We start from the raw sequence: 27,748 nt of genomic DNA on the forward strand, positions 1-27,748 counted from the left end.
ATTGCCTTGTTTGCATTCAGTAATGCTGGCAGGTCATAGTCACAGGAGTAAAATGAAACATAAGACAGAGTCAGTACCATCTCAAAGTGAAGTGTAAACTGCAGTGTGTAAGTTTATCTTTGTTTTAAGTTGATAATGTAAATACAAGACTTTCCCATGTCCAAAATTAATAATAAAAAAAGAAACCTGTGTGTACTGTCTCAGGCTGATTGTAACCCACCAACGAACGAAGGCTATTCTCAGTTGTCACTTATTGTTCTTATTATTGTAGCTGAAACACACTTAAACTAATAGCCTGATTTAAAAAGTAATTTCCTTTGAAAGATGTTCAATAACAGAAAACCGATTGCTCCCATTGTAAGTCATGAATTTCAACAAATTAAATATTGCTTTACCTACTCAAATACGATTTCAAAACTCTGAAAGTTCTTGCTTATGTCTGACTGTTCATCTGTAGGAATGGGTTGGCTGCTCTTTTCAGTAACTCCAGGTAAAAAAGAGAATTCCCTTGGTAGTATTGAAGGCAGCTGATACAGGCATAAACACAATAATAATGTTGTGCAACAGGTATTCTAAAACCCTTCAATTCTTGTACTTATGAAGGGAAACTGTTGTCCAAGATGTGTACCTGCTGCTTTAATCAGGGCCACTTCTCCTTGTACGAGAAGATTTAGAGACTACTTCTACAATCTCAGCACTGTTTCTAAGTTTGTGCCATTGTAACAAATGGTTAACATTGGGCATGTCGCTGATGGCAAGTTTCTGAGTGCTTTGCCTTTAGTGTTGATGGTAAAGGTGTCACAAGCACAGGAAATCTTAAAATTGGTGGCTGCTAGGTTCATGGCTTTGAAGCAGTAAATGGAAAATAAATGTATGGTCCTTAGCACTGTTTTAGAACCATGGCCATCCCAAATTATTGTATATAGGATTTTCAGGTGCAGCTATTGCTGACAGTAAGCAAGTTCTTTGTTTTTATAACACAAGCAGTCAAAAAGTTTGGAGAAAAGAAAGGAACAGCATTGTGAAATACAGGATCAGAACAGTTTTTGATGTTAGGTTGGGGGAGTAGAGCAGGCAGCTTTCAAAAGCAATGTAAGAAATCACCACCGTAACCTACTCCTGCTTGTGTTGCAGCTTGGTTCAGCAGCACATCATCGCTCTCAGCACCAGAGAATTCAACCTTAAAGACTGGTTCATCCTCTTAGAGGAAGGAAGTGTAAATGTATGAGCGAAAAGAATGGGAAAGGGGCAAGAGGAAAGGCTGAAGTCACCAAGCAATAGTGCTTGGGGCTGGCAAAAAGTACCAGATACTTGGCTTTTGGAAAGTAGCATTCAGTAGCCAGAGAAACTAACGTGGGTCTGATGTCCATCCATCTCCCACCCTGCCATCTCAATCTTTTAAATTTGTGAATGTTGGTTTTGGTGCTTGTGGAAGATAGATATAGGGAATTTTATCTTTTATAATTTTCTTTAGCAGTTCATTTTTTTCAACTTTAATCTCAACATGTGAATAATATCCATCAGCAAAACAGCACACACTTTAAGAGCAGGTGACCTAATCTGTCTCTATCCCTTATCTGTGTTTTCCTGCAAGTGCAAAATAAATGAGTTTTCAAGTGGTCTATGGTTTTTAATAATAAACCTTTTAAAGTTGCTGTTATCTGAAAGGTACGTATCCAGTAGTGGGAATTAAATGTCAAAGAAATACTGGCTTTGAATTGTTGCTTGGTGGTTTTGAAGTTTTTCTTCATTTTCTTTAGGATCCTTCTGCATCCGTGTGTATTTGAGTAGTAGTTTTTTAGCCTCTTCCCCCTCCCTCAAGAAAACTCTTTTGATGGACTGTTCCTTTTCTTTCCTTCCCTATTCTTCTTTCTCCAACCGCTTTTGAATCTGTTGTTCAATTCAAAATAGACCTCAATATTCCATCTTTGTCAAGTCCTTTGAAACCAGACAAGGTAGTAGATAATGGCAAATCAGATTATGGCTTGCCCAAAGGAATACCTGCATTGTGAATTGAAATATATGTAACTCCTTGTGGGCTAAGATTACAAAGCCTGATTTCTCCTGTCCTTAGCTTGTAAAATGCTGCTGCTTGCATAGGTCTGTTATCTGCTCTAGTCTAACTGAAGTATTAAAAATAGTAAAGCTGCATTTTAGGCTGTATCTGAACTATTAATCTAGCTACGTGAGTCAAAATTTAAAGGATTTTGACAGGTCAGAGTCACTCCAGGAGTCTAGAAATAGCTTTTGAATTATTAGTCTGAGTAAACGAGAAGCATGGCTGTGCTCAGTGCTACCCGTCTGATGCTCAATTTTACTCTGTGCTGCGGCTCTGTGTTGGTGCTTTTTTCCAATATAAACAAAACGGAGTGAAAAATCAGACCAGTATGTGTTGTGGGGTTATTAAAATCAGGTGTCTCTTAACTTTGGATGTCAAGGCTGGCCTAAAATTTGAAGCCAGAGCCAACTCTACCTTGCACTATTCAAAACAAGCCATTAGGAAGATGGGGCAATATTTGAGAACTTCTGACTCATGTAGTTTACTCCCTCTGAGTTTGAATAGCTTGTTTATTATTCAATCATCTGCATCATTCAAGTAAAACAAACTGTTCTAGGACTGGAGAAATATCTAGAAAAGCTGGATATTTGCTTTGCCCTGGACTATCTAGCTTTCAGGCTTGAGATACAGGGTGTCTACAGATAACCTGTTGCTCTCAGGAATGTTGTCACTCAGCCTTGAAGTGAAAGGACTGTCTGATGGAAGTTGATGCTTCAAGTGCCTCCATGTGTTGAGGAGTTACAGATTATTGGGGGGGAAAAAAAAAGGAGATGAAAGAGCAAACCATGCAACTGTTCTGATGTCTACAGGCGGTATCTAACACTTGTTCTCTTCATCTCCCGTTGTCTGAACCGTTGGGGATGAGCAGCTGTTTTAAGTGTTCGTAAAGGATGAGCCTGCTTAAAAATCTACATAAAACGAGATTCCATATAAAACAGAATAAACAGTTTCTATGACCCATTAAAATGGAAAATACAGTCATAACAATCCAACTGCACAGAGCAGTGTTTAGAATTATTTGATGGCTTTTTTTTTGGTGATGAATTGCCTTTGATAAAGTGCTGCTGTGTTGGCTAAATTTAGAGCAGTCTCTCACTCTGTTATGAAGACAACAACCACCATTTTAGCCAGAAAGAAGGTTGCTATCCCATAGAGATGATAATATAGTTGGATAGTGGTTGGAAATGAATTGATGAGTAAGATTTTGGGAGCGAGTGCAGTTACTACTGTGCAAAACTGAGGACTGCATCTGTGGTGTGTGAGAGCATAAATAAAATCTGTTTCAGACTGATGCAAGGAAAGAAAACATCTTTCTCAAATCATATTTTACTGAGTATTCTGTGGAATAGTCAATACCAAAATCCCTGATACTTTTCCAACACATCAGCTATTTCATTCTGCCAGTTGCCCTTCTGTTTTGACATACAGAACATTAGTGAATAATGATGAGAAGTAAGTAATATCCTATTAATAAACATGAATTCCTTATGGCCATGAGCTGTGTTGGCTTTTATTAAAGAAAAAAATTACATTGTTAGCTACTTATTGTATTATTTTATTGTATCTGTACTTAGTTGACCACCAGTGTATGAATGAGTTAGTGTGCTTACACTGGGGAACTCACACATTGATGGCAGTATAGCTATGGCACCACAGTGGTCTTCCTAGAATATGAAGCCTGATGGTTGCTACAAGCAGCTAACTGATGAACTTATGCTTACTGAAACTAATTTGTTATTTGGAGCCGTCTTATTATAAAAACATGTTTTCTTTCCTGAGTATGATGTAGACCTTACTCCCTGATTTTTAAGCACTTTTCTAATCCACATAACAATGTGCTTTTCAGGAAGCTGAAGACACTCCTGTTCTATGGGCTAAACTCAAAAATGCTGTTATTGCTTGCTTCTAGACAGTTGATATCGCCATATTGAAATTTACTTCAGTTTTTGTGAAACTTTGTTTTCCCCTGATGTTTTTTCTCTGAGTTCGTGTATCTCTTAATTTTGTTAGTCCTGTTCTCCTATAAGTAGAATTTCAACTCTTTCACTTTCCAGAGAACACTTAAGCTTTAACACTTAGGGTTTTTTTGTCTTCTGATAGTAGCTGAAATTATTCTGTAGGACTTCTGCTGCAATTTTGAAAGTGCATTTGGTCTGTGTGTATACAGATGCACATGTATGAAGGTAAGGACTCCTCAAATCCTTTTCTTTCTCTGACTTCTGACAAATTTCAGAAGGTGTGTATACCAAATGAGAGGGAGGTAGAGCTCACTATTGAAAATAATGGGGTACTACATATTGTGGAAACAGAAGATGGGAGTGACATTTTGCTGTTATCTTTTATATACCATTCATGACTTTCAAAACAGATTATGGCTTTTACTTCATCTTGTGGCATTTGCCAACGTTAATACTCTATTTCGAAATAGGTAGTAAAAAAAAGAAAAAAAAGTTGTTTGAGGTAATGAGCCTTAGAAAAGGGTAGCTCATAACATTCTCCAAGAAGGATTTAAACTTTGAAAAATTTCTAATAGTTTATGAACAATTCTTCATCAGCCTTCGTGTGGAATCTATGTTTCCTGTTGAAGTCTTTTGAGTTGTTAAATTCCACAGCATTTCTTATTGAGGGTTTTGAGAGCAGCATAAAAGCTTTTCTGCGTTGCACCTGGTTTATCCGTCATGCTTGGATCAGTCTTTAGTTCTGTTTTTTTCCCCTCTTAGGTCAGTTTCTATTATAAGGCTTCTTTTGTGGAGTTGGTGTGAGATTTCAGCGGAGAGCGCGCAGTTGGTGACCTCTCCTCTGAGGGATTTGGGATGAATAGGCCTTAACTTGAGCTCCTGGCTTCTGGCTAGGCCTCAACATCCAGGGTGAGCTTTTCTGCCGCTTTTAGAGCGAGATTAACTTCAGGGTGTGCGTACAGCTGAAGCTGGCTTCCAGCTCGCTGCTTTCAAGCGCACAGGATTCTTGGGATACTTCAGCAAAGAGCCCGGCTGTTCCTAAACACCTTCCCACCAGCCCTGCAAAACTTGTTTTCCTCTCAACAGGTTTGTGCACTGCCAGCTCTGCGTGACACTTGAAGGTTATGTTCTCCCAGGCCCCATAAAGGTTAGATATGCAGTGGGAATTGTGAAGGTTTGCACGCAAAGCCCAAACTGCGTCTGAAGGGCCCTCATCTATGCCTTAAAGCTGTGAGTCTGTACATGGCTTAAATGTTATTAATAGTGCTTTGTCTGTTTCTTGTAACAGGTTCACACCAAAACTGATCTAATGCTTAGTAGCAGGAAGAAGAAAAAAGGCTTTTTTTTCAAACTCACACCTCATTGCAGAACGTTTTCACCAACGTGTAACGTGGTATGGTTTTGCTCTGTGTTGAGCAGAGATGTAAAGCTTTACATTACCTACTCCAGATACAAATGTTAGTACTAAAGATTGGCAGGAATGATTTGAAAGAAGGGTAGATATCCTTAATTGCTGTGATTTGTGTTTCTTCCTCCTGAAGCAGGACTCTACCTTTCACACTTGTTGGCTGTCTTGTAATAGGCGCTTGTCCCATAGTGGAACTGAGCTTTCATTTAGTTGTCCTGAGTGTTCAGGATGAATGGTTTTGTCTAGATCAGGCAAAACTGAAAGATGCTATTGGCATCTGTGTGAATTTTGTATTACGGAACATCTAATGATTAAATGCATGATTGGATATCACTTATTGGGTGGAATTCCTGTCAGAATTTTGGACTACGCTAAAGCTACACTTCCTGTGGGTAGCATATTAGACTCGTGGTTTTTGTTTTGTTTAAATTAGCATCAGTGTTTAACTATGTAGATGTTTAATTGTGATGCTAAATGTGCTATGTCATGTGCCTGGAGTTGCAGAGACTTGTCTGTAAATCCTAATGTTGGGATGAAAGGGGAAAATGCAAAGTTATTGAAGGAAGTCACCTGTCAAATGCAAGCTTGTCATAAAGTTACCTTATTAGAGGAGTTAAGTAATTTTTCAGACTTCAGGGATTTTTTCCATCTGTTTGTGTTCAAAAGGTGTCTATCTTGAAAGAGGTTGAAGGAAATGGTTCCCTTGTTCTGCAGTGGCTCAGTTCCTGAACCTAAAGATGGATCTTTTCTCCTTTTTAAAAGGGTTCAGATTTTAAATCAATCTCATTTACAGCCTAAGAAAACAAAAGGAAAGTAAAACCACAGTGCTTTTGCGTGCTATACAAAAGATCTGAGACAGCAACTTTAATTTGCTAATCTCAGCCTGTCTAGAGTTGGTTTTTATGCCTGTGATAACCTTCTGCTAGGGCTGAGGGAAATACAGTGTAACGTTTTGTTGCTTCATTGCATTATAATCCTGCAGATCTGATCCAGCAAAGCACTCAGCCTGTCAAGTGCATCTTCCCCCTTCACCTCCCCCTGCTGGAATAGCTCTCTTGGATCTTGTTTCTGCTTTGTTTTGTCTTAAGTCACCTTGTTTCCTTTACTACAAAACTGTGTGACTGCAAGAGTGGTTTTGCCTTTAGATGTACTTGCATTTCTGATAAATACATGTATATCCTTTTGATCTCTGTTATGTTTGCAGGTTTAAATATTTATAAAACAAAATTAAGCTGAAAAGCGTTTAGTTCTAATTGCTTTCCTTCTCTGCAGTCTTTACTTCAAGATGTGTGTGAAAGGCATGAGAATTTTCTTCCATTCCTCTTTTCCGCCCCAGCTGTTTTCTGTATTGCAGCTGAGGGATTGCTTACTGCTTCCTTCAGAAATGTATAGGAGGAGAATTGGAAATACCTGGGTTATTGAAATAATTGTTATTGGATTCACACACTGTAAAACGAGTTCTCCCGATTTATTCAGTCCTTCACCTTTCTTTCAATTAACAACAACTTAAGTTTCCTAAACTTCCAGAAAATAAGAGACTTTCTCGTGTGCAGAAATACTAAAGCAGAACAGCACATCCATTGCTTTCTGTGCTTTTCTTCCCCTCTGAAAAAGCCGCTTTTTCTTCCTTCCCCCCCACTCTGTTCTTCTAAGAGCCTGTCTCGGAGGTAAGAACAAGCAGTGACGATTTGAATTGAAAGAGGATTAGAGACAGGACTTTGAAATGCAGGGTAATTCATTGGGCACTTCTGATATTGTAGAATTAACAAGAGCTGGCATTAAATCGTGCCTGAACATTTGTTGGAGTAATTGCAGATTTTTCTGCTTGAAAGAAGGCAATGTTTTGAGTAATGTGTGGCTTCATGTTGTAACTAAACTTTTAATCCTTTACTTGTGCTGAAAGTGGTATTCCCATTACACTTTTCCCTGCTACCTTGGCTGTACACACCTTCAGCTGCTTCCCATCCATCAAATCAGATAATTTAGTGGTTGAACTGATGGTTTAAATAAAACCCAACCAACAAAATGCATCTGTACCCCTGGCCCCATTCTGGCCAAAAAGCTCACTGCCAAGTCCGTTGGGTCTGTGGGATTGTTAGCCAGGGATTTAGGCTTATCTGGTTAATTTTTTTTAGAATGGCTCTAATGCCCACTGTGTTTCTTGGATCTGAATCAGGGTATGTATCCTTGCATTAAGCTACCTGAATGTCCAGACTTCACATCTCGCAGAGCTGTCAAGCATGAAGCTGAATGCACAGTAATTCTCAAACGAGCCCGGTGGGCTTTGAGAGCAGCGCAGCGAGCAGAAACTGTATCCGCATCAAGCCGTGCCCTACCTTTTCGGGACCTGTGTGGCTGCGTTTCCTACATTGCCCCTTTCCAGAAGCTGGTCAGTTTTTAAAACAAGAAAATAAATGATTTACAAATGTCACAAAGTGCATGGAAAACAGTAGGTGTGAGACAGGAATACTAAAATCAGTGCTGCTGCTAGAGTGTATACCTAAAAACACTTCTTAACCAATACAAGAGGGGCAGTGGTGACAGAAACCTCCCTGGAGGTGGCTGTACCAACAAGATGCTTTCAACAAGTTGGGGAAGTTTTCTGATGTCTCTTTGACTCTTCTTTTTTTTGTCAGCTTCTTTTTATGACATATGCTGAGTGATGTGGTATCCGATGTACATGTTTTGAGTGATGATGATTTATGATTAATTTATTCTTGGATTTTTTCCCAATCTAGTGCAGCTAAAAGAGCAGTGTAAATGCTCTTGCTGCTTTGTGTGTACTTACCATGTAAATCGTGGAATGACGTGTTTGCACTGACACAATCAGTTCAGAATAGAAGGCTGTTGTAAATGTTATTTAAAATGACATTTTTTTTGGTTACTTTTTCTTTCCACTCTCCTTTTGGGAACTAAAACTGAGTGATAAGACTTAAATATTTATCTTGAATTTAAATAATTATTGCAGATGTTTTGTGATGTATTATTTTTGTAGTCTGTAGCTGCTAGTAAAGACCAGTGATATTTTTATTCCAGATGTGAAAAATTTAACAGGAAATACTGACTAGACAGACCTTTTTGTTTTCTGCTTCTGACCTCCATCTCTGCCAGAGATGGTTCTTCCTTGCTTTCAAAGTTACCGGTGCATTTGACAACTCACCCTACCATTGATCCCAGTACTTTTAAATGTTTCTCCTCTTTTTTTCTTTCCTTCCTTCCCTGCCATCCCATTACACATTTTGCAGCCTTCTAAATTATGGGGATCGATGAATAGGCTTTGTAAAAGCAGCAAAACCTTTTTAATGGTTCCTCTGCAGTGTTCCCATTGCAATAACATCTTTTTCTGGTGCATGAGGCTTTCATGCTATTCCTCGGCTATTTCTGGATCCAGATGACAATCTCTTCCACAAGTCGGAGGGAGACTCTGGTTTGCTTTCTGGTCCTTGAGCACTTTACATCAAACGCCATTCTTGCTTCTGTCTGTGGTAGGCTGTGCTGAGTATTTTTTGCTTGGTTGGTAGGGCTGCTTTATGCAGGGGAGATGTGGGTTAGCTGGTTTTATTAGAAGTTGCCTCTGCCACAAAGATGTGCTCTTATTCAGCCTTAGTTTAAATGGTTAGATGTTTCAGTGAGCAGATACTGTTGCCTTTCTCTGACTGTCCTCTGGAGGATCTCTTCAGCTCTAGGTGAAAAAGGCTGTTGAAGCTAAAGAAAACAAAGGATGTGATGTGTGTTGTTTTTTTTTTTTTTTTTTTTTTGTGTTCTTCTGTGTTTTGTTTTTTTTTTTTTGTCATACTTATCTTGCCAATTTTGGAAGGCAGGCAGTGCTTACTTTCTTCTACTCTACTGACAGGTGTTAAAATTAACCACTTAGTTTAGACACACATTACTGGAGTCAAAGTCTCTAGGCATAAGAGTATGGTTTGTTAGCACTGGATAAATGAATTGTCAAAGCTGTAGGAGTATTGTGTTCTTTTTATACCTTTAGGATCAACATTATCCAATGTCAGATGCTTACAGAAGAGTTCACCACTTATTATTTAAAACACTGTATTGCATACAAAAACTGTGTGGCGTTTGCCTGCTCTTCAATTAATGTAACACATTAAACCAACATAGGGATCTGAAGGATAAAATGTGTTGTTACTTCTAAGCTATCTTCAAATCCATTTGGATTTTTTCTTTAATATACAGTGTGAAATACAAAGATCTGCATTCCAACATAACTACATTTAAAAGCCTACTGCCTGAATAGCCCTACCTGCCCTAACCTGGGGGGTTTCTGTTGCTATTGGCTCTTGTCAATGGAATAAGTTTATAATGCCCAGAGATCTTAAAACGAAGCTGAAATGAGAACTTGCAGTTTATCTCGTTCGCTGTACAAATAAGCCTGCTGCCGCAAAGTTGGATCAGGCTTTCCCTCAGAGAATATGTATCCATGTATGCCAGAAACTTCGGGGAAAGCATTGTTTTTGTCTAATCCAATCTCAGTTTATAAAATGTCATGTCAGGTTTTATAGTTGTTCTGGTACTTCAAATATTGCCCGTAAGCACTAAAATATGTGCTTTGTCCTAACTGAAGGTAAACTTTACAGATAAGTAAGGCCCAAAGGCATTTAATTTTGTCTGGAGATGACAGGTTATGGTAACAGGCACTTTCAAAATGTTTTGAGTATATTCCCTGAGTCTATATCAAACATATGAGGAGCTATCAAATTATAATTTTGATTACTTTTCCACATTTCTGGAGAATTTAAAATTGCCTTCTTGTATGCATGTGTGGTGCTTGTGTTTGTGTTTTTTGTTTTCCCTTACTGGAAGCTTCTATTTTTCCTTTGAATATTCAAACGTGTGAAAGAAATGTACCTTTGGCAGTAATTTACTTAAACTGTGTAAGGGAATTAGAAGGAAAATTAAATTCTGTGCTGTATTAATTTCAGACGTTACTTCCAACAAATATATTACTTCTAATCAAATTTTTGCAAAGTGTTTTTTCTGGTTACTTATGTTTTGCTTCTTGATGTACTTGGACATGTCTGTTTTACTAATGCTAAGCAACTTGGCAACCACCAACTCAGCATTTGCTTACAAGATATTTCTTGCCAGTCTTGCCTGTAAGAAGCAGCATTCTGGGCGTTTTCTGAGCCTGCTCTGTCGTTTCATGCAAAACGCTTTTTGCTGACAGGGGAAGGCATGGATGCCCCTTAATGTAATTACATTAAATTACTAGAGTGCTTGTCTGGCATGTAGAAAAGCTCTCCAGAAAGAGAGACGTGGAGTCATATTTCTTGAGACATCCCCTTGGAAGGCAGCAAGTCAGTAACCAGCAGACGAGTTTGACTCTCCTTGCTTAAGTTTTTCCAGGACTGGGAGTAAGTGGTACTTCAGAGCCTGCTTAGCTGTTCTATAAGCATCTAATGTGATGCCTATTTGTAAGCTTCTAAAATGGATTACGAAAAAGCGAGGCAGATATTAAACCCCACCAGCAGCAAACAAGATCAGGCTTTGGCTGCATCCATAGCATAGCTGGCTTTGAATCCTTTCCGTAGGTACTAGCTTCTGCGAGGAGCCTTCGTGCTTGGGCCGGGCATCTGAATCCGAGCAGGCACCCAACTGCTGCTATGCCAAGTGGCCTGCTACGAAACATCCAAGTGCTGCTGTGTATCTGGCCCCAAGTGCATGATCAGAGCACAAGTATATGAAGTGCTGTGAGGAGCGCCTGCTGCAGCAAGAGCATCTCTTCCAAAATCAACCGATTTGACTGATGTGCACTGCATGATGCAGAGAAGCCTTATATTAGGCCAGCTGGATCAGATGATACTTTGAAGATGCTGGCAGTATTCAGCTTCCTTTTAGAAAATTATCAGTAGAAGAAAATCTGTCTGCAGTTGGCCCTTGGCCAACATCTTAAAAGCAAGTACGAAAACAGATATTAAGCCCTCGCATGTATTTTATCCCATGATGCCACTCTGCTCAAAATCTGAGCATATGCTACCAAAGCAAGTAGAACTTTTTATTTTATTTTTGCTTAATTCCCTGCTTTGTATTCTGCATGAACAGCGTTGCAATGTGCTGCTACATGGTGATGAGCAAAGGAGCTGGTGTCTTCCGTGTCTGACCTGTTTCAGAGGGCTGGGTGGTGTTATCCTGTGGGGTAGCACTGTGTGTTGGCCCATGAGATGTTCTCATCTGGCTTGCTGCCATCCTCATGGAGGAGGTGGTGAGCAGCTTGGTGCAGTCAGCCCCCAGCCATCTCCTGCACTGGGGTGTTGTATGGTGGGGCCTCGGTAGAAAAGGCTGGTACTGGGGTCAACCTGGCTCGCAGTTGAGATGTTTCAACCACAAGAGCTTTGCTGAGAAGTGCGTTGACCTGGCACTTGTAAAGCGTGTGATATCTTAATATATCTAGCGACGTTACACCTTGGTACATGACTTTCTGTCACCCAGAAAACCAGTGCAGGATCTCTTCTGTAATGAGGTCTAATTCCTCACAGTTAAATGTCAAATCCGTGATATGTGAAACCTCACTTTAAGAAAGGTAGGCATAAGTAGGAAAAGCACTTTTACAGTGGAGTAATACCTGGAGACTTGGACGAGTTTAATGTTTTTTTGTTTTGTTTTTTTTTTGGTGCCAAGTGAAATAACAATTGACAAAACACTAATTGCTTTGAAACAGTTTTAAGGAAAACAGTTTTAAGGAATATGGCATTAGATGCAAATAAATATACCAAAACCAGAAGGGTAAGCAGTCTGGAAGGCCTAAGTAATGGTAGTGAAATTATCCACTAATGTATGTCTGTGTATAATTACAGCTTTCTAAACTAAAATGACTCCTCTTAAATTTTGTGTTGAATGTGATCATGTCTTGCTGTAGCTGTGTAGAAATGCTGTAAAAAGTGAGTTTGAATCTTGCCTAGTGTTTGTATAAGTTACTTCATTCTCCCTTTCCCCTCAATGCAGCCTTAAATGTGCAACTCATCATTTGATGAAGCGTTTTCTTGTGTCTTTAAAATAGCTGAGACTGATTCTTGAGGCTGTGGAATTTTCTACTTCACCTGTTTGAAATCTCAAATTGAATCTGCCAGGTTGTCTTATTGGAGTGGATGAGTTGAGCAAGAAAAGAAAAGTGGTAATAGCAAGGCTTATAAACTAATGTGAACCTTTTCTGGCATACAGAGAGTACAATGGCTTCTGAAACAAACAGTTGCTGCGTTTTAATGACCGAGTTAAAAAAAAAAAAAACAAAAAAACACACACTTAAATTTATTCAGTTTTATCTACCTTTTCCTGTAGTTAAAGCTACTGAGCTATTCTGTTCAATATGTCGAGTAGTAAGCACTTTCCTTGTCCTTTTTTCTGAAATGTTATTAATTTAAAAACAAACAACAATTAGACTTGGGTAGCTAATGTAAATGTCCATTTACCTTAATTTTCTGTGGGGGAAAAAAATGAAATGTTGTTATGATTTTCAGGTTTTAAAAAATGTGGCAAAGGTAAATGTACATCATGTTAACTCCTGGGCTTTTGAAATAAAGGTATGCTGGTAATTGTATTTAAAAATTTAATTGCATTTCAGTTAGGTTTATTTGGTACATCTAAAATATTGCTACGATACCGGGGTAAGAACTCCCACTGAACGGAGTTGAAAGCTTGCAATTTTTTCTTTTCATAGCCCATCTGGTCCTGAATCAAGAATAATGGGAAACTGTGACATGATGTATAAAAGCAACGTGTGCCAAATCCCTGACACCTGCAGTATCAATGGAGTGCACCCATCTTGATGTTGCGGTGTGACTCCTGGCCTGAGAAAGTAACATCACAAACGAGGACCACAAAGATATTGCTGTAGTGGTGCTCCACATGCGTCTAACGTTTGGTTAGCATCTTTGCTGTTTGGGTAGCTACCTTTTTATTTTTTTCAATAAGCTCAAAATTCTTGTCCAAATGTATTTCCAGCAAACAAAAATGGCTTTAGATTAGAGCCTGATGTTGTCAGCTTTTTTTTCGTAGTATGTCAGGAAAATAGTATTTTAAAGTATTAAATACTAACAGCATTAACAATATTTTAGCATTAGCCTTTTTCTAGTTTTTCTCGTTAAATCCCTTTCTCACACTCCTGATTAGAACTGTGCCTCCCATTGAGCAGTTTCAGTGGCTTTTAATCTTGCCTTAAGCTTAGTTTTTTGTATGAATGAATGCTGTCAGTGCAAGCATTGTTTTCTTCTATCAAGAAGATTACTCATCAAATGCAAGTGACTTTTGAAGATTACATTAGAAATTGGTATTTTGTTTCACTCTAAGCAAGCTGAAAAAGCAACTCCTGTGATGATGACAACATAGGAATGTCATTTGACCATATGTTTTAGTTGTGTGCTGCACCAAATTAACATGCTGAAGCAATTTACAGTTAGAAGCAAAGAAACTGGTTGGTCTGGTGTATTTATATCTATGGCTTTAATGTCTGCTTTCTTTTCCTTTTGTGCATTTTGAGTTCTCTAAAGGATATAGGTATCTTTTCCCCTAAAAGGCATTGGATGTCTACATATACTTTCCAAATGCTTTACTGGGTGAAAGTAATAAGGCATCATTAAAATAGACTTCTTTTGGAGAAGAAAAATACCACAAAACTCTAATCCAGGGCACAGAGATTAGAGATTAATATCCCATACTCTCTTGGACCTATTCCGTTTGATAGGGAGGCTGAAGATCCAGCTGTCTGTGTTAGGAACTTCTCTTGGCAATGGGGCTCGCCTAAGAAATTCTGCAGACTGTAGCTGAATAGTTGCGTAGAAGCCTCAGACTTAAAAGAATTCAAAACTGCATTCAGCTTTTCTAAATTTAACATTTGCCTTTTGTAGTTTGTGTTTAACTCGGGGGGGAGGAAACACCAAACAAGGTGAAAGAACTTGATAACTAATTGTGCTTAATGGCATGCTAAGCATACATATACAAGGAAGGCAGAGGTTTCCCCTAAAGACTTCAAGTGGGTGGGGGAGGGAGAAAAGAGAATGAGGAAGCACTCAGTGCCTTTTCTTTAATTTCAGGAAAAATGCCTCCATTTTTTTGTTTGCTTAATGGATGTTTTGCATTTATTTTCCAATTTACATAGTTTTGGATGCTTCCCAATAATTTGGGACAGAGAAGAGCTTGGTAGAAATTGGCAGAATTTGACTTTATTGTATTGAGAAGCATTTTAAGTGCAGTTGATACTTGCAGTTAATGAATTAAGTTTCCATAGCACTGCTATCTTTAAAACGGTGTACCGAGCCAAATAGCAAGTAAAATACAGCTTTCCAGAACCACAGAAAGCTTTTGTTTCAGTGTGTTGGTGGGGCTTAGAGGATAGTGAAGGATAATTTCCCTCATCAGCATGCTGTGATAGCTCTCTTGAAATGTGTTCTCTTATTGTCTTAATTATAAAAAGAAAAGCAAATGTATTGACCTCCACAAGGCCCAATAGCCTGAAACATGGACTACGTGATGGGATATAGTATAAGCACCTGGGCATATTCCCTCTCTGATACCCTGAATGCTTGATTCTCTGAAAAATGTGCATTGGTAACATTTCATTTTAAACTGATTTAGTGTTTATATGGCTGCCTTTCTATAAATGATTACCAATAACAAAACATCAGCATTGAGTTTTGAATATAAGGCATCGTATTTCTAAAATACTGAAACACAAATAACCAGTGGTGCCTACTTAATGTAAGTAGTAACTTTGGCTGAATTTACATTGGAAAAATTCAGATGTGCCTGTGGAAATGCTATAATTTATGGCTTAAATGTTCTCCAGCATGAATTTGGCCAGTTCCAACTACTTGTTATTCTAAAGAATTGTTGGATATGGTTTAGGACTTGCGGTGGCCAAGACCATTTGCAACGGGCAACTTCTGTACCATCACCTTGTTCTGGAGGCTCGGGCAGATGGCTAAAAACTGTTCTGCTGTTTCTAGGTGCACTTAATTGATTACCACAGGCACAGCCTTGTATCTTTTTGCACGACACTATTCATAGTGAAGATGTTGCCTTGAGAGGGGTTGTGCGAATGGAACTGTCTTAAAACCGGGACTACTTCAAGGCGGATGTAGAAAGGGCAACAGAATTTCCTTTGACACATGTCCAAGAGCAGCAAAAGCTGCTGGCACTGAAAAACAGTTGGCGAAGCGTAGTGTGCAAATCAGCATACCATTGCTAATTATCTTTTTTAAAAAAAGTTACCCTCTTCTCAACTTCATCCAAATGCATAATATGATATGAATCCAAATTTCTTTGACATCTTGTATTTTTGTGGTAATGAGAATACAAGAGTGTGGGTTTTTTCCCTGTTGAAAGGAAAATGAGACTTACAGATTGAGAATAAACGTTGGAGGTCGGAGAGCGGGTAGGAGAGAAGAAACTTATTAATGCTTTTTTTTTTCTACCATCTCTAAATGGGTATTACCAATATTACTGGAATAACAAATCCATCAGAGTTGCCTTGAATAAGCTACACCGAAACAAACGCATGAAAACAGCAACTTGCAAATATTTTGGAAGGTTTTTATTCAGTCAGAAAACCGGCGCTCTAGTTATAACTGCTAGGTGAACTGACTTTTTTTTCAGGTAACTTCCATATTTGGGTTATTCCTTACTGGAAGAAGGCTTTCTTCAGGTTTTATTTAATTTTTGACTGTCTTGCTCGTTTGAGTATTACTGATCAAACTTTTTTTATTCTATTTTTTGTGGTACATTGTCTTCTTACATATTACTTTTTCTTCTTCAAGTAAGAATTGTTGCATAAATTAAATGCAAAATCCTATCTTAAACTTTTTACCCATTTCTGCCATTTTTAAAGTAGGAAATAACTTTTCTCTTCCAAACTGCATCGTTAGCTCTGTTGAACCACATCATAAAGTTAAAATCCAGAGGCTGTTATTGCTGTTTGCATTGAAAACACAATTATGTTAAGGATATTATTTTAAAGAGTATGTACTTTTTTTCAGGAGGATCCAAATGACGTTGACCCCAAAAGGAAAGATGTGCGTGTCAGCGATGGGGAGGACAAGGCACAAAGTGTGGAGACGTTACCTCCAGGTATCGCAGTAAAGTTTGTAATGAAAGATCCGTGGGCACAGATCATTGCTTTATGGCTTTCAAGTAGCTAAGCAGTTCTTTTGATTTTAATCATTCTTTGTAGTTTGGAAGTGATAGGATTACTTCAGCAGTATGTATCTCTGTTCTTAAAGCTTCAGCTTCCTTATCTTGCCTGCTTCACTACTCCTTTGGGCTTTAAGTCATAGAAAGAAATTTACTCTTTTCTAGTACGCTTATATTGCCTTGCAATAGGTTTGAGCTGCTGTAAAAGCCTCTGGTACAAAGGTAGCCCATTTCTCTGTGGAGAATGCTGGCAGGTAACAGACAGTCACCTTGAAACTACACTTCTGACTGAAGGTTCAGACAAGTTTCAGACTTTTTTGTAGCTTCATCTACGTTTTGTGGCAGGTTGATTTTTTTTTTTTTTTTTTAAGTGTGCTGATGGTGTACCTTATTTTTTCTCACACTTGCTCAGTGTTTGTTGAATGTTGGCAAATAAACAGAAGAACATGATTTTTGTGTTATTTGAATGAAATGGAGTCTCTCCTTGGAGATGAGCTGGGAAGGTTAAATGTTAGGGAATCTTCATTTTGTGTGACTGCTCCCATAAAACTTAGTTTGCAGCTTAACTGCTTCACATCAGTGAGATTTAATGGGTGGCCAGAATTGACGTATGAAGGAGTGCAGAAATATTGAAATGGATTTGAAAATTTTACACTGCTTTCAAAAAGGTTACCGTACAGAGAGGGCAACTTATGATCAGATGGCTTTACAACACTTTACTGTTCTGCAGTTAATCCTTATGTTGGGCTAGAAAACAAATGTTAAGCCAAACATTTGAAATTTTATGAGATTTTGAGGAAAGAACTAGATTAAGTTCTACTTTAAGGAGTTGAAATTTCCATCCCCCAAAACATGAGTGGTTTTTGTTTTACAGTCTTAAAGTTCTGATACAGTATAAGCTGTTTAAATTTCACGGCTTTTTTTTTCCTGTAGCATTTTGCTTACCTTGTCTCAGATGCTTTCTGGAGAGGGAAATGAGATTCTGGCTATGTATGTATGCTTTTTGTAAAACAAACAAACAAGCAAAAAATCTTTGTATGAACTGAGAAATAAATCCTTTTTTTTTTTTAAAAAAAACAAACAAACAAACAAACAAAAAAAAAACCTGACTAATGTAACTTGGTTTCATATAGGGGAAAAAAAAAATACTTGGGATGATCTAACAGAACTCTTCAAATTTATTGAATATTTTCCCTAATACTGGGTTTACAGGTTGGTCCATCTCACACCTTCCAGCTGAGAAGGAAAGTTATTTCTGGAAGGAATTATCTTTATTTCTACTTCAATATTTATGTATGCAGAACCAAACCCTTACATGTGTCTTCAAAGACTTTCTATGTTGCCCAAAGTAGCCGTGAGTATTAAGAGGTGGGAAGTGTTATAGGTCAAAAGGGAGAGAGATCAGAAGCTAGAAGGTTAGAAGTAAAATTAAGTGTAAAGTAGAACAGGTCAGGACTCCTCTCATTTAATCCATTGATTAGTAGTCTCTTATGACTTGATTTAACAGGCAAGAGAATCGTTACTGCAAAGTAGCATGAGAGTCTCTAGGCAAATATCAAACGCTACACAGAACTTTGCACTCTTAAACCACTGTTTTGATTATTTCCAATTTGTGTAGGCAAGCTTTTGAATTCACATGGTAATGGAACTTGGAATTCATACTTCTGCAGATATTTTGTGGGGTGTTTTAAGGCAAAATGACCAAACTTTTGGAAAGGCTTGGTTCAATTCTTTCTTACTTTTCCATTGAGGTTAGGAGACCTGTGGTTTAGGTTTCACTGTCAGGTATCTTTCAGGATTTCTAGAAAGTAAAGAATTATTTGTTATCTTTGTCTTTGAAATGGCTTACTATAAGGATTTAACTGCTGTTCTACCTTCTGTACATCAGAATGTATCTATCCTTTGTCATTTGATGACTTTTTTATATGTTGCAAAATTCTATTTCTTGATTTGTAAAAATGGTATTGTCAGCTTTTGTAGTAAGAAAGACTGACCCTGAACTGTCTCTGTGGATAACTAAAGCAGAACTGTATAGCCAGTGCTTTTTAGATAGATGTTTTTCAACCTTGAACAAGTAATAATAGGAGTTTCAGCAGTTATTCAACCAGCTCCTTCTGTTTAGTTAACAAAGATCTGGAATCTCTGAATGTCTGAAAGTCAAAATAATCATATTTATACTGAGTATCCTACTGCTTTTAAGCTCCTCTGAGTCAGTAAGAAGGAGTGCAAGCTATTTGTGGAATTTTGTATCTATCTAGTCCTACTCCTTGGTGCCTGCTGCTTGGTTTCATGCAGATTTCTGTTGTACTTTTTTCTCTTCTGACTTCAACCTGCTTTTACTGTTATCTGGCTTTTCCCTAATAGATCTGATTCATATTCCACACAGTTGACAGGACCTCTGCTGGAGCCATGGCCAAGCTTTGCATCCGTCCTGCCTTCTGAAGCCAATTTCATTTGTTTTTATATTCTATGGGCTGGCACCACTTTTCAGTAAATCTAGCGCTATGACACAGTCTCCTTTATTTTTCCTCAAATTTGTTATGTTTTCTGCACTAGCTTTGCATTTGCTGACTTTAAAGTCCTAGGGAATAATAGGTGATATATCTCTAATGATTTTTATCAAGCTCTCCTTGGATGGAAATAATGCAATAAAATCCACAAAACTAGTACTATTTTCTTTTAAATGCAGCTAATTACAGTTAGAGTGGAGGAAAAAAAAGTGCTTCATGTTTAAAACCAACCAGCTCATTAAAAATAATTGCAGAGAATTGCATTATTTTCATTGATTACCTTCTCCAAAACTTCAGATTTGAGAAATACCTGCTTCTGTCTGTGGACAAAAAGAAGCAACTTTGCTGGATTTCACTTTTTTTTTTTATCTTGGCTCTGCTCAGCTCAGCTTATCCACCTCAGAACAATCTAACCTAATTAACAACAACAACAAACACTGAAGAACATCTGTAAAATAAACACTTGTCAAAAACAAGTTTAGTGCTGTAGCATCCCCTGGTTCCTGTTTTTTAGCTAGTGCAGTCGTTTTTGGTTCTGTTTGACACTGGTGGCAAACCCTGCAGTTCACTTGCTCTTGATTTATTGTCATGTTAGGTGTCAGTATTGATATCCTTAAAAAAAAAAAAAAAAAAAAAAAAAAAAAAAAAAAAACAAACATAAAAAAAAAAAACAAAAAACAAAAAACACATGCTTGAGTTTGAAGTTACCAACCTGCTTAATTTAGGTTTCAAATAACATATTTACATTTTTGCATACTCATTTCACATGGCAAACTTGCTGAATTTCAGGAGACTACAGAGCCAGCTAACTCCCCAGAAGAAATTGAATAGGATCCTATGAGTGTACCCCAGAGAAGCATTCAAGTCTTTGAATGCTTGGAGTGTTGTTTGAAAGCTCTTATGTAAATGTATATAAAAGCACTTCAAGTATAGATTATAATAAATATATTGTAAAATACAGTGATGCGTTGAATCTTTTTTTGTAGACCAGAAAAACAGTGACTTCCATGTGTTGCAACCTTCTGCTGCTACGTGATAACCAAATCACACCTTGTTCAGGTTGCTATTGTCAATTAGCTCATCAGGTGGTCCTGAAACTACATGTATAGAGCATTTTTAATCAGCTTGGTGGTATTTGTCTAAGCAAACAACAGATGATTACCATATGAAGTGAAGGAAAGGGTTCTTTCAATATCAGAACTTTCTAGCAGAAGTTAAGATACAATAGGTAGGGCACAGTTTATGGTGGAAAGCTTTGAATGAGGTCTGCCTTAACTGCCCTAGTTTCCATTATTCACAAGTTGAGAGAAAGAACAAAGGCAAACCTTGAAACACCTGAGCAACCTCTGACTCTCACAGCTGTTGCAATGGTATTCCGTCTATGCATTATCAGCATACTTCAGGATATGCGTGAACTGTACTTGTTTAAAAGCTGAGCTTGAAAGGAGTGACATCTCTGCAATCTGCCACCTACTGAACTTGAAGTACTTCGAAAACTTTGTGCGTTACCTGTGAAAACAATGACCCCATTCATCTGTAATAGATAGTAACCCCAAAAGGCAACTTTTCCTATGTATCTATTTTTATGCCACCAGCATGCTGTGTTCACTATAACGTGCTCACAGAAGATTCTTGTATGCATCCATGTAAGAAGTGTTTACATTATATTAGAATTTAAGCTCTGTTGTTGGTTTTCTTTGAGTTAATTGGTATTAATTTGCAGCAGGTAACATTAGTTTGGCTGTTGATATACAAAAAAAGTAAATGTTTAATTGGAGGTAAGAAATAATAGTTTAAATACATTTGGTATCCAACTATTTTACAGCTGAAGAAGATGGTAAATAATCTGAAACTTTGTTTCTAGGGGATTGATGTTAAATCTGCCTTTCAATTTTTAGGTATACAAATCCAAGTGCCACAACCAGTTATATAATAACACACTCTTTGTTAAAGAAGAATTAATCTGCGAATCCTTTGAGTATAAAGAAAGTTGCAGTTGTGGCATGTAACACGTACTGGAGAGCAATCTAGTGTTCTGCCTACACGAAATGCTAGCTTTTAAGAAAAATGCAATCTTGTACTTCTAAAAGGTTTGGTCCTCAAATAGTTTGGTTATGTCTGGCTGTATTTTTTATGAAATGCAACAGTAGTAAACTGAATTGTCATGTCTTTGAAATTTAGATCTTTAAAGAGATCTACCATCTTAAAGCATGTGGATATGTGGAACATTTTTTAATGGAAATTGTGGTAGTTGTTGCAAAAAACAGCAACCAGTAAATAAGATAAAGCATGGTGTGGTGACTAGGGTAAACTAAGCTGTAAAGTGGTTCAATTGCATTAATTTGTAGGGTATTATAGAAATCTAATATGCAAAAGTGAGTGTGATGCTATGCTGTTAAATACTATTGGGACTTAATTATTTTGTTGTAAAACAACAAAAAAATTGCTGAATTCTCCTTTTAAATTGCAAAGATTGATTTGGGTTTTTTCCTGTTTTTCTATTGTAGGAAAAGTTCGGTGGCAAGATTTTGATCAAGATGCTTATGTTAGTGCTACTATGGTGCGATCTGGTCAGGATCCGTATGCCCGCAACAAGTTCAATCAGGTAGAAAGTGACAAACTTCGAATGGACAGAAACATTCCTGACACAAGGCATGATCAGTAAGTGTCAAACTGAGCCATGTTTGTCTTGGATTAGTTTTTGTTTATGGCTTTTGAGCATCAGGTGACTTTCCTAAAGCAGGACTTCTCTAGCTTTCAGAATGACAGGAACAGCAAACTATGATGTGATCCTTAAACAGCAGGGTAAGAACAACAAATCTTGTTCAAGTTTTTCTGTTTCCATGACTTCAGTCAGTGTGTATTCTGTATCAAAGCTGGTGTTGCATTTTGGTCTCTTTATTCTTGTTTACCTGATGGCTTTTTGTGGCTTCTACAGTTGTAGCAGGTTTTATCTTAACTTCACTCTGGTGATTGACACCTCAATCAGCACAGCTCTGACATTATTTCTGTACTTGCTAATCTCTAGAGACATGTTGTGTAGTTCTTTACATGAAGTTGACTTGCAGGTCTTTCCTAGTAAGCTGGGCTGATTGCTGAGCCCTTTTCCCATTTTTAAGGGAGACATGGACAGAGTAATAACATGTGATCAACACCAAAATGATTACTTTAAGGTCATGTGGCTGTGATGTTTTTTCAAGTATATAAATTGGCCTGAGTTAATGGCATCAAAATTCATACTGGGGATCGAATTGTTGTGTGGTTTTGGAAAGATGCTGGATCAACTGCTCAGTGATGACGCACATTCCTCTACTTGAGTTTCAGGTTTCACCTCTTGCTGTAGGAACAAGGCAGATAGTTATTAAATATGGCATTGCGTTTAATAGACTACATTTATGTAAACAAAAGGATAGTTTCTTCTCTTTTCCCAGCCACACTGTTTATCTTACCTGGTTCTGGGAGAACATAGAATCCTGCTGCATGTTGCTGTGGTTCTGTAGCGTCAATGAACATGCAGTGTGGACTAAGCAGTATAGAAACTACTTCTGAGAGTGAGCAACATAGGGAGCAGGAGTCAATACTAGGTCCACTACTGCTTAATATCTCCATTAACGACCTAGATGAGGGGGCAAAGTACAATCTCAGCAAGTTTTCAGGTGACACAAAACTGGGAGAGGGTGGCTGATAGCTATTTTGGCAAGGATAATCACTGCAGAAGCTGAAGAACTTGTATGAAATGCTTATGTGGAAACTCTAATGGGAAGAGCAAGAGTAATAGCCATGGAAAGAATATATTCCAGATCTAAGTGCATGTGACACTTGGTGGCACGTTATTTTCAATAAAATTGAAGGCAACTCTGTTAAAATGAGTATTTCCTTTGGAGCTGCTGCAGAGTTTTATTGAAGAAAAATGAGGGAATGTTTCTATTTAAGCAACTTTTATTAATTGTATTGATGTGTCTAAAAGCCTATTTTACTTGAAAATAGTCATATAGTAGTACTTAATTGCTGAGACTGTCTAGGCTGTTTAGAAGCAGTTTATCAGAATTGTACGATTTTCTGTGAAGAGCTAATAGAGGTCTTGAAAAATGACTTGACATAGATGGACTATGTCACCTTCAGGGTTTGTAAGGTTTTTGTTCTGCATTTAGTTGGCTGAATATCGTCACTGTTAGCTTTATTCTTCAAATTTTGAACGTTGGAATCTTAAACGTTTTTCTATGCTAATGAGAAGTTACTTCTACAAGCAAGACAAGGATGCTACAATAGCTTTGAATATAAAGGGTGAAGTGGCTGAGTGCTGTTCTAAAGGAGATGTGTACGGTAGCTTAGTAACCCTCGTGTGTTCATTAATGTGCTTGTTTACTTAGATTCATTAAATGGTCATAATGTGAAACAGTGTTCCAGTTTCATACTCAGTTGTATGAAAGGTACTCAGCGTACAGCAGCAATTATAGTACAGTGACTTTTTTTGTCAATGTACCCAGATCTGGCACTCACTGGGTCTGTTGTATACAAAGACAACTACTAAAAGTGGCAGAGGAGGAGTTGATCTGAAAACAAGATACTTCCTAGGTAGATGGAGAGCATACACTAGTTTAGTAGATATCCTTCATGATGAAGCAGCTGTCTGCTAAGGCTGGAACGTAAATGCTACATTCAAATGACAGGGTATTGTGTCTTTCAGGTGTCAACGGAAACAATGGCGGATAGATTTGCCAGCTACTAGTGTGGTGATCACCTTTCATAATGAAGCAAGATCTGCTTTGCTTCGAACTGTCGTCAGGTATTACCTAAGAGACACTGATTTTCCCTAAAATAAGTTTGTGTCAGATACTACTTTATGATAAAGAAGGAATATAACAATCCAATATACTTTTCTGTACTATTTACAGAGGGGAAAGCTGAGACTTAATTTTGTTGATGACTCCATTTCTTACATTCTGAAATTAAACAAGAAATGTTCCCCTTAACAACAAATACATGAAAGCGTGGAACTAATTACAAGATGATGTTTGGGGATTGGCTGTATAGATAGTTTCAAGAAAAAATTAAGAAATTCGCAGGGGCTATTTGATCTAAAGATACCTGTAAAGCTTCCATTTTCCAAGTTGTCTAATTCACTGATTTCTGGAAGCTGGAATTCCTATTGGGGGTGAGAACAATTCTACATGTGCCTTTTTTTCTCAAAAGCTCTTTAGTTAATAAGCTGATAGCTGTTGTTGAAGATAGGATCCTGGGCCAGACTGAAGTATGGCTTATAACAAAGCAGTGGTTTTTGTGACGTTATCATGGGAAATGAAAACTACTTTGTATTGAATGCTTTTTTTCATGGTTTCAGTGTCCTTAAAAAAAGCCCGTCACATCTAATTAAGGAAATCATACTGGTAGATGACTACAGTAATGATCGTAAGTAATTTTTTAGTGCCCAAATTTCACTTATTTTGCTGAGACTTTCTGTAGATGAAAGTGGGTGGTTTAGTGGAGAATTGATTATATGGGTAGGAGTTTGAAAAGACTGATCCAAAACCAAATCTTAAATCTTTCATGTTTGTCATTATGGAAAAGTGAAGAGTTCTGCATGTATAGAATCACGAAGGTTGGAAAAGACCTCTAAAATCATCTGGTGCAACCACCCCCCTACCACCAGTATCACCCACTTCTGATTAGAATACTTCAGCTATATTTTGTTACTTTCTGCTAGCTGAAGAAGCAAAATGTAGACTTGAGAACAGCCTTTCCGTAGCATGTTATATGATATAAAAATTAAATCTATGGTGCTTGTACCAAATACTTTCGTAGCACTGCTTTAAAAGAATGGTTGTCTCCATCAGCCTTCTGGAAATTTCATACTGAATATAGAATAAGTCAAGATTTTAAAAGTACTAGGGTATCATAATGCGAACTTGAACAGTGGACTTCTGAGTAACACTTCTTAAAAGGAATTTGCTAGTTCAAGGCTTAAATGTATTCCACAATAAGTATAATGTTGGTTAAAGTGTGAGCCTTCCGATATGCAAAGAAAGCATATTTTAATGCTTTAGCTTTTTATAACATGTAGAAACTACCTAAAGTAAGCAAAAAATATTATTGAATGAAAATATTTGAGTGTAAAATCAAATTAGCTTTAAATAACATAATAAAGGTAGTAATTTCTTAGCCTGATAATTTTTCTTTATCTCTGGTGAGGCATTTTTAAAGTGTATCTTAGCTTAATTATTTGCAACCACAAACATTTTCCACTATGAAGTTTTTGGTTTTTTTGGTGAAGGAAAATGTACTTTTATGGTATATCAAACTGTTTCTCATCACTTTATTTGTATTTTTTAAGCTGATGATGGTGCTCTTTTGGGAAAAATTGAAAAAGTGCGGGTTCTTCGAAATGATCGCCGAGAAGGTAGGCTTCACCTGGGGAAAGGAAGATATAAATTCTGGTGTGTTGGACTGTCTGCGTTTGCTAATCTTGATCAGGTGTTTTAAAGGAACATTCTGTCTTGGAGGGGAGGATTTTCACTTTATAAATCAACCTGCAAGTGAAAGGAATGAAAACCCATGTATTTGTGCAAGTAAAAATAGTAGTTCTAATTAATTCAGTATTGTTGTACGCAGTTGCACGTTGCTGGCTTTCACAGCAGAAGCCAACTTGAGAAATTGCCTTTCACCCTCAGCCCCTCCTTTCTCTCACTGTATTTCAATCCTCTGTTAAGCTGCTCCAATTGTATGCAAGGCCTCACTGTAAACTGTAAGAGTGTTTGCAAAGATCCTGTTTAAAAGTATCCTTTTTCACTGCTTCCCTTACTAGAGATTGCTTGAAGGATCCAGTTGATGGACAGCCTGTCAGACAGTTTATTTGGCAAAACTGAGGGAGTTCGAGCATCCAGGAGGGCAGGGACCATGTCTGCCAGTTTTGTTGAAGCCTCTGTGTCATAAAAAAACACTTGTATTGCGTTTTTTCTTCTTTGTTGCCTTGTAAATTATGGCCTCGTATCACTGAGCCCTTCAGTCAGCAGCTTCCTGTCTGTGGAGCTTAAAGAATTAGATAGAGGCAACTGTTATTCTACAGCTGTTTGAAATAATAACCGAGAGCTGACAGTTGAAATAGCTGACTGAGTTAGCAGATATGTGCTTGTTTGTTTTTATAGGCACTGCATCTTGTCTGCCAGCCTGGTCTGGGGAGCAGCTAGAATCATTAGACTGTCAGAAGCTGGAAGTGACAGCACAAAACCTGTGTTGTCCCATAATTAAAACTATTACATACGGTTGCGTTCTTACTATTTAAGTATTTGTTTGGAATATACTTGCGAACAAAGGCTTATTAGAAAATCAGACCTTTTGTGACTTGCCATGGTTGTAGGATTTTCAGTGAGTTGATTTTCTGAGCAGTGCAGTGCTTAAATATTGAGATAACAGTAATGGAAAATTTGACTGAAGCAACGGTTTTTTATTTTTATTCTGTACTATAAATACTAATTCTGTACTGTACATACAAACATGAACTGAATTTTCCTTCATACTTCAAATTTCATTTTCAGATATACTGATGCATAATATGATTTGACAGATTTTTTACTTTCAAATTCAAGGTGCAATACTAGTTTACTTGGTGTTATCGTGAGATTAGGATGAAATTATTACCAATGGGAGCTACTGTACTGTTTAGGAGGCTTTGCCTGGATATTCATTTATGCAATCAGATTTTTCTTTAATTAAAATATTTTAAGATTTCATTTGGTTGCTGGGTGTTTATGCTAGAGTTTAATACTAACTTTGCTTTTTATTTTCAAGTGTAGCCTGATGCCTGATATCTCAGGCAGGGATGGTACTGACTGCTCTGCTTTCAGAAATACATATGGTAGCTTTGGGCTTTATCTCTAGGACCACAGTTCTGGGAACAGATGTGTTCCGGAGGGTGGGGGAATCTACAGACTACATGTTGAGAGGAACCTTCTGAACTCTTCCTATTGTATGGTTCAGTGTGATTTCAGAGGACTTGATGGCATAACGGTCACTTCCATTTTCTGTGGAAGTAGATGAAGGTTCTGTAAGAATGAAACTTAGAAATACAAAGCTCTGGAATGAGGAACTGTAGAAGTAAAACAAACAGCATGGAAAAGGTGCACAGAAACATGCAAAGGTTGGGACCGGGGAGATGGCATAAGGTACGATTAGCTTTAAGTGCACAACAGGTAAGGTAGAAAGTACTGATAAAGCATCATTATGGAGTGTATCTATACTAGTGAAGTGCTCATCTTTGTGATAAGAGAGCACAAAGATCTTCATGAGGCTATTTAGTTGCTGAATGTTGGACAGAGCAAACAAGTCCATAGCTTATTCCTCTTAAGCTACTTGTGTTCTGTTTGTCAGACCTATATTTTGCAGGTTGATTTTGTGAGGAGGATGGAAAGAAGTAGTTGGGTTTTTTTGCATATCTGTTTTAGACCTTTTTCAGTTAAGAAAACAGACTTGGTGAGAATCAATGGGAAAATTAAAAAAGTAATTGCTTTGATCTTGAGTGGCAGTGAAATTGATGAGTTTTGAACAGTAATACAGAAAAATAGGCAGGAAACTTGCAAAGGAATGAGTGTAAGTTCATTCTTTCATGTATTGAAAAACATGGTGGGATGTCCTAGGGTAGATGTGTAAATACAAAAGGACATGAAGGAATGGTCCAGTG

General features: G+C 37.6%; 1 protein-coding gene across 1 annotated transcript in view; it reads left to right on the forward strand.

Moving 5' to 3' along the window:
• Positions 1–27,748, forward strand: part of GALNT2 (polypeptide N-acetylgalactosaminyltransferase 2) — a 92,450-nt gene that overhangs the window by 33,624 nt on the left and 31,078 nt on the right. The window contains exons 2-6 of the mRNA XM_032184000.1: positions 16,411–16,501; positions 21,582–21,735; positions 23,762–23,860; positions 24,416–24,483; positions 25,406–25,471. Coding sequence (XP_032039891.1) covers positions 16,411–16,501; positions 21,582–21,735; positions 23,762–23,860; positions 24,416–24,483; positions 25,406–25,471 — 478 coding nt within the window. The remainder of the gene's footprint in view (positions 1–16,410; positions 16,502–21,581; positions 21,736–23,761; positions 23,861–24,415; positions 24,484–25,405; positions 25,472–27,748) is intronic.

The sequence above is a fragment of the Aythya fuligula genome, chromosome 3 (assembly GCF_009819795.1).
Source record: "Aythya fuligula isolate bAytFul2 chromosome 3, bAytFul2.pri, whole genome shotgun sequence".
Lineage (NCBI taxonomy): Eukaryota > Metazoa > Chordata > Aves > Anseriformes > Anatidae > Aythya > Aythya fuligula.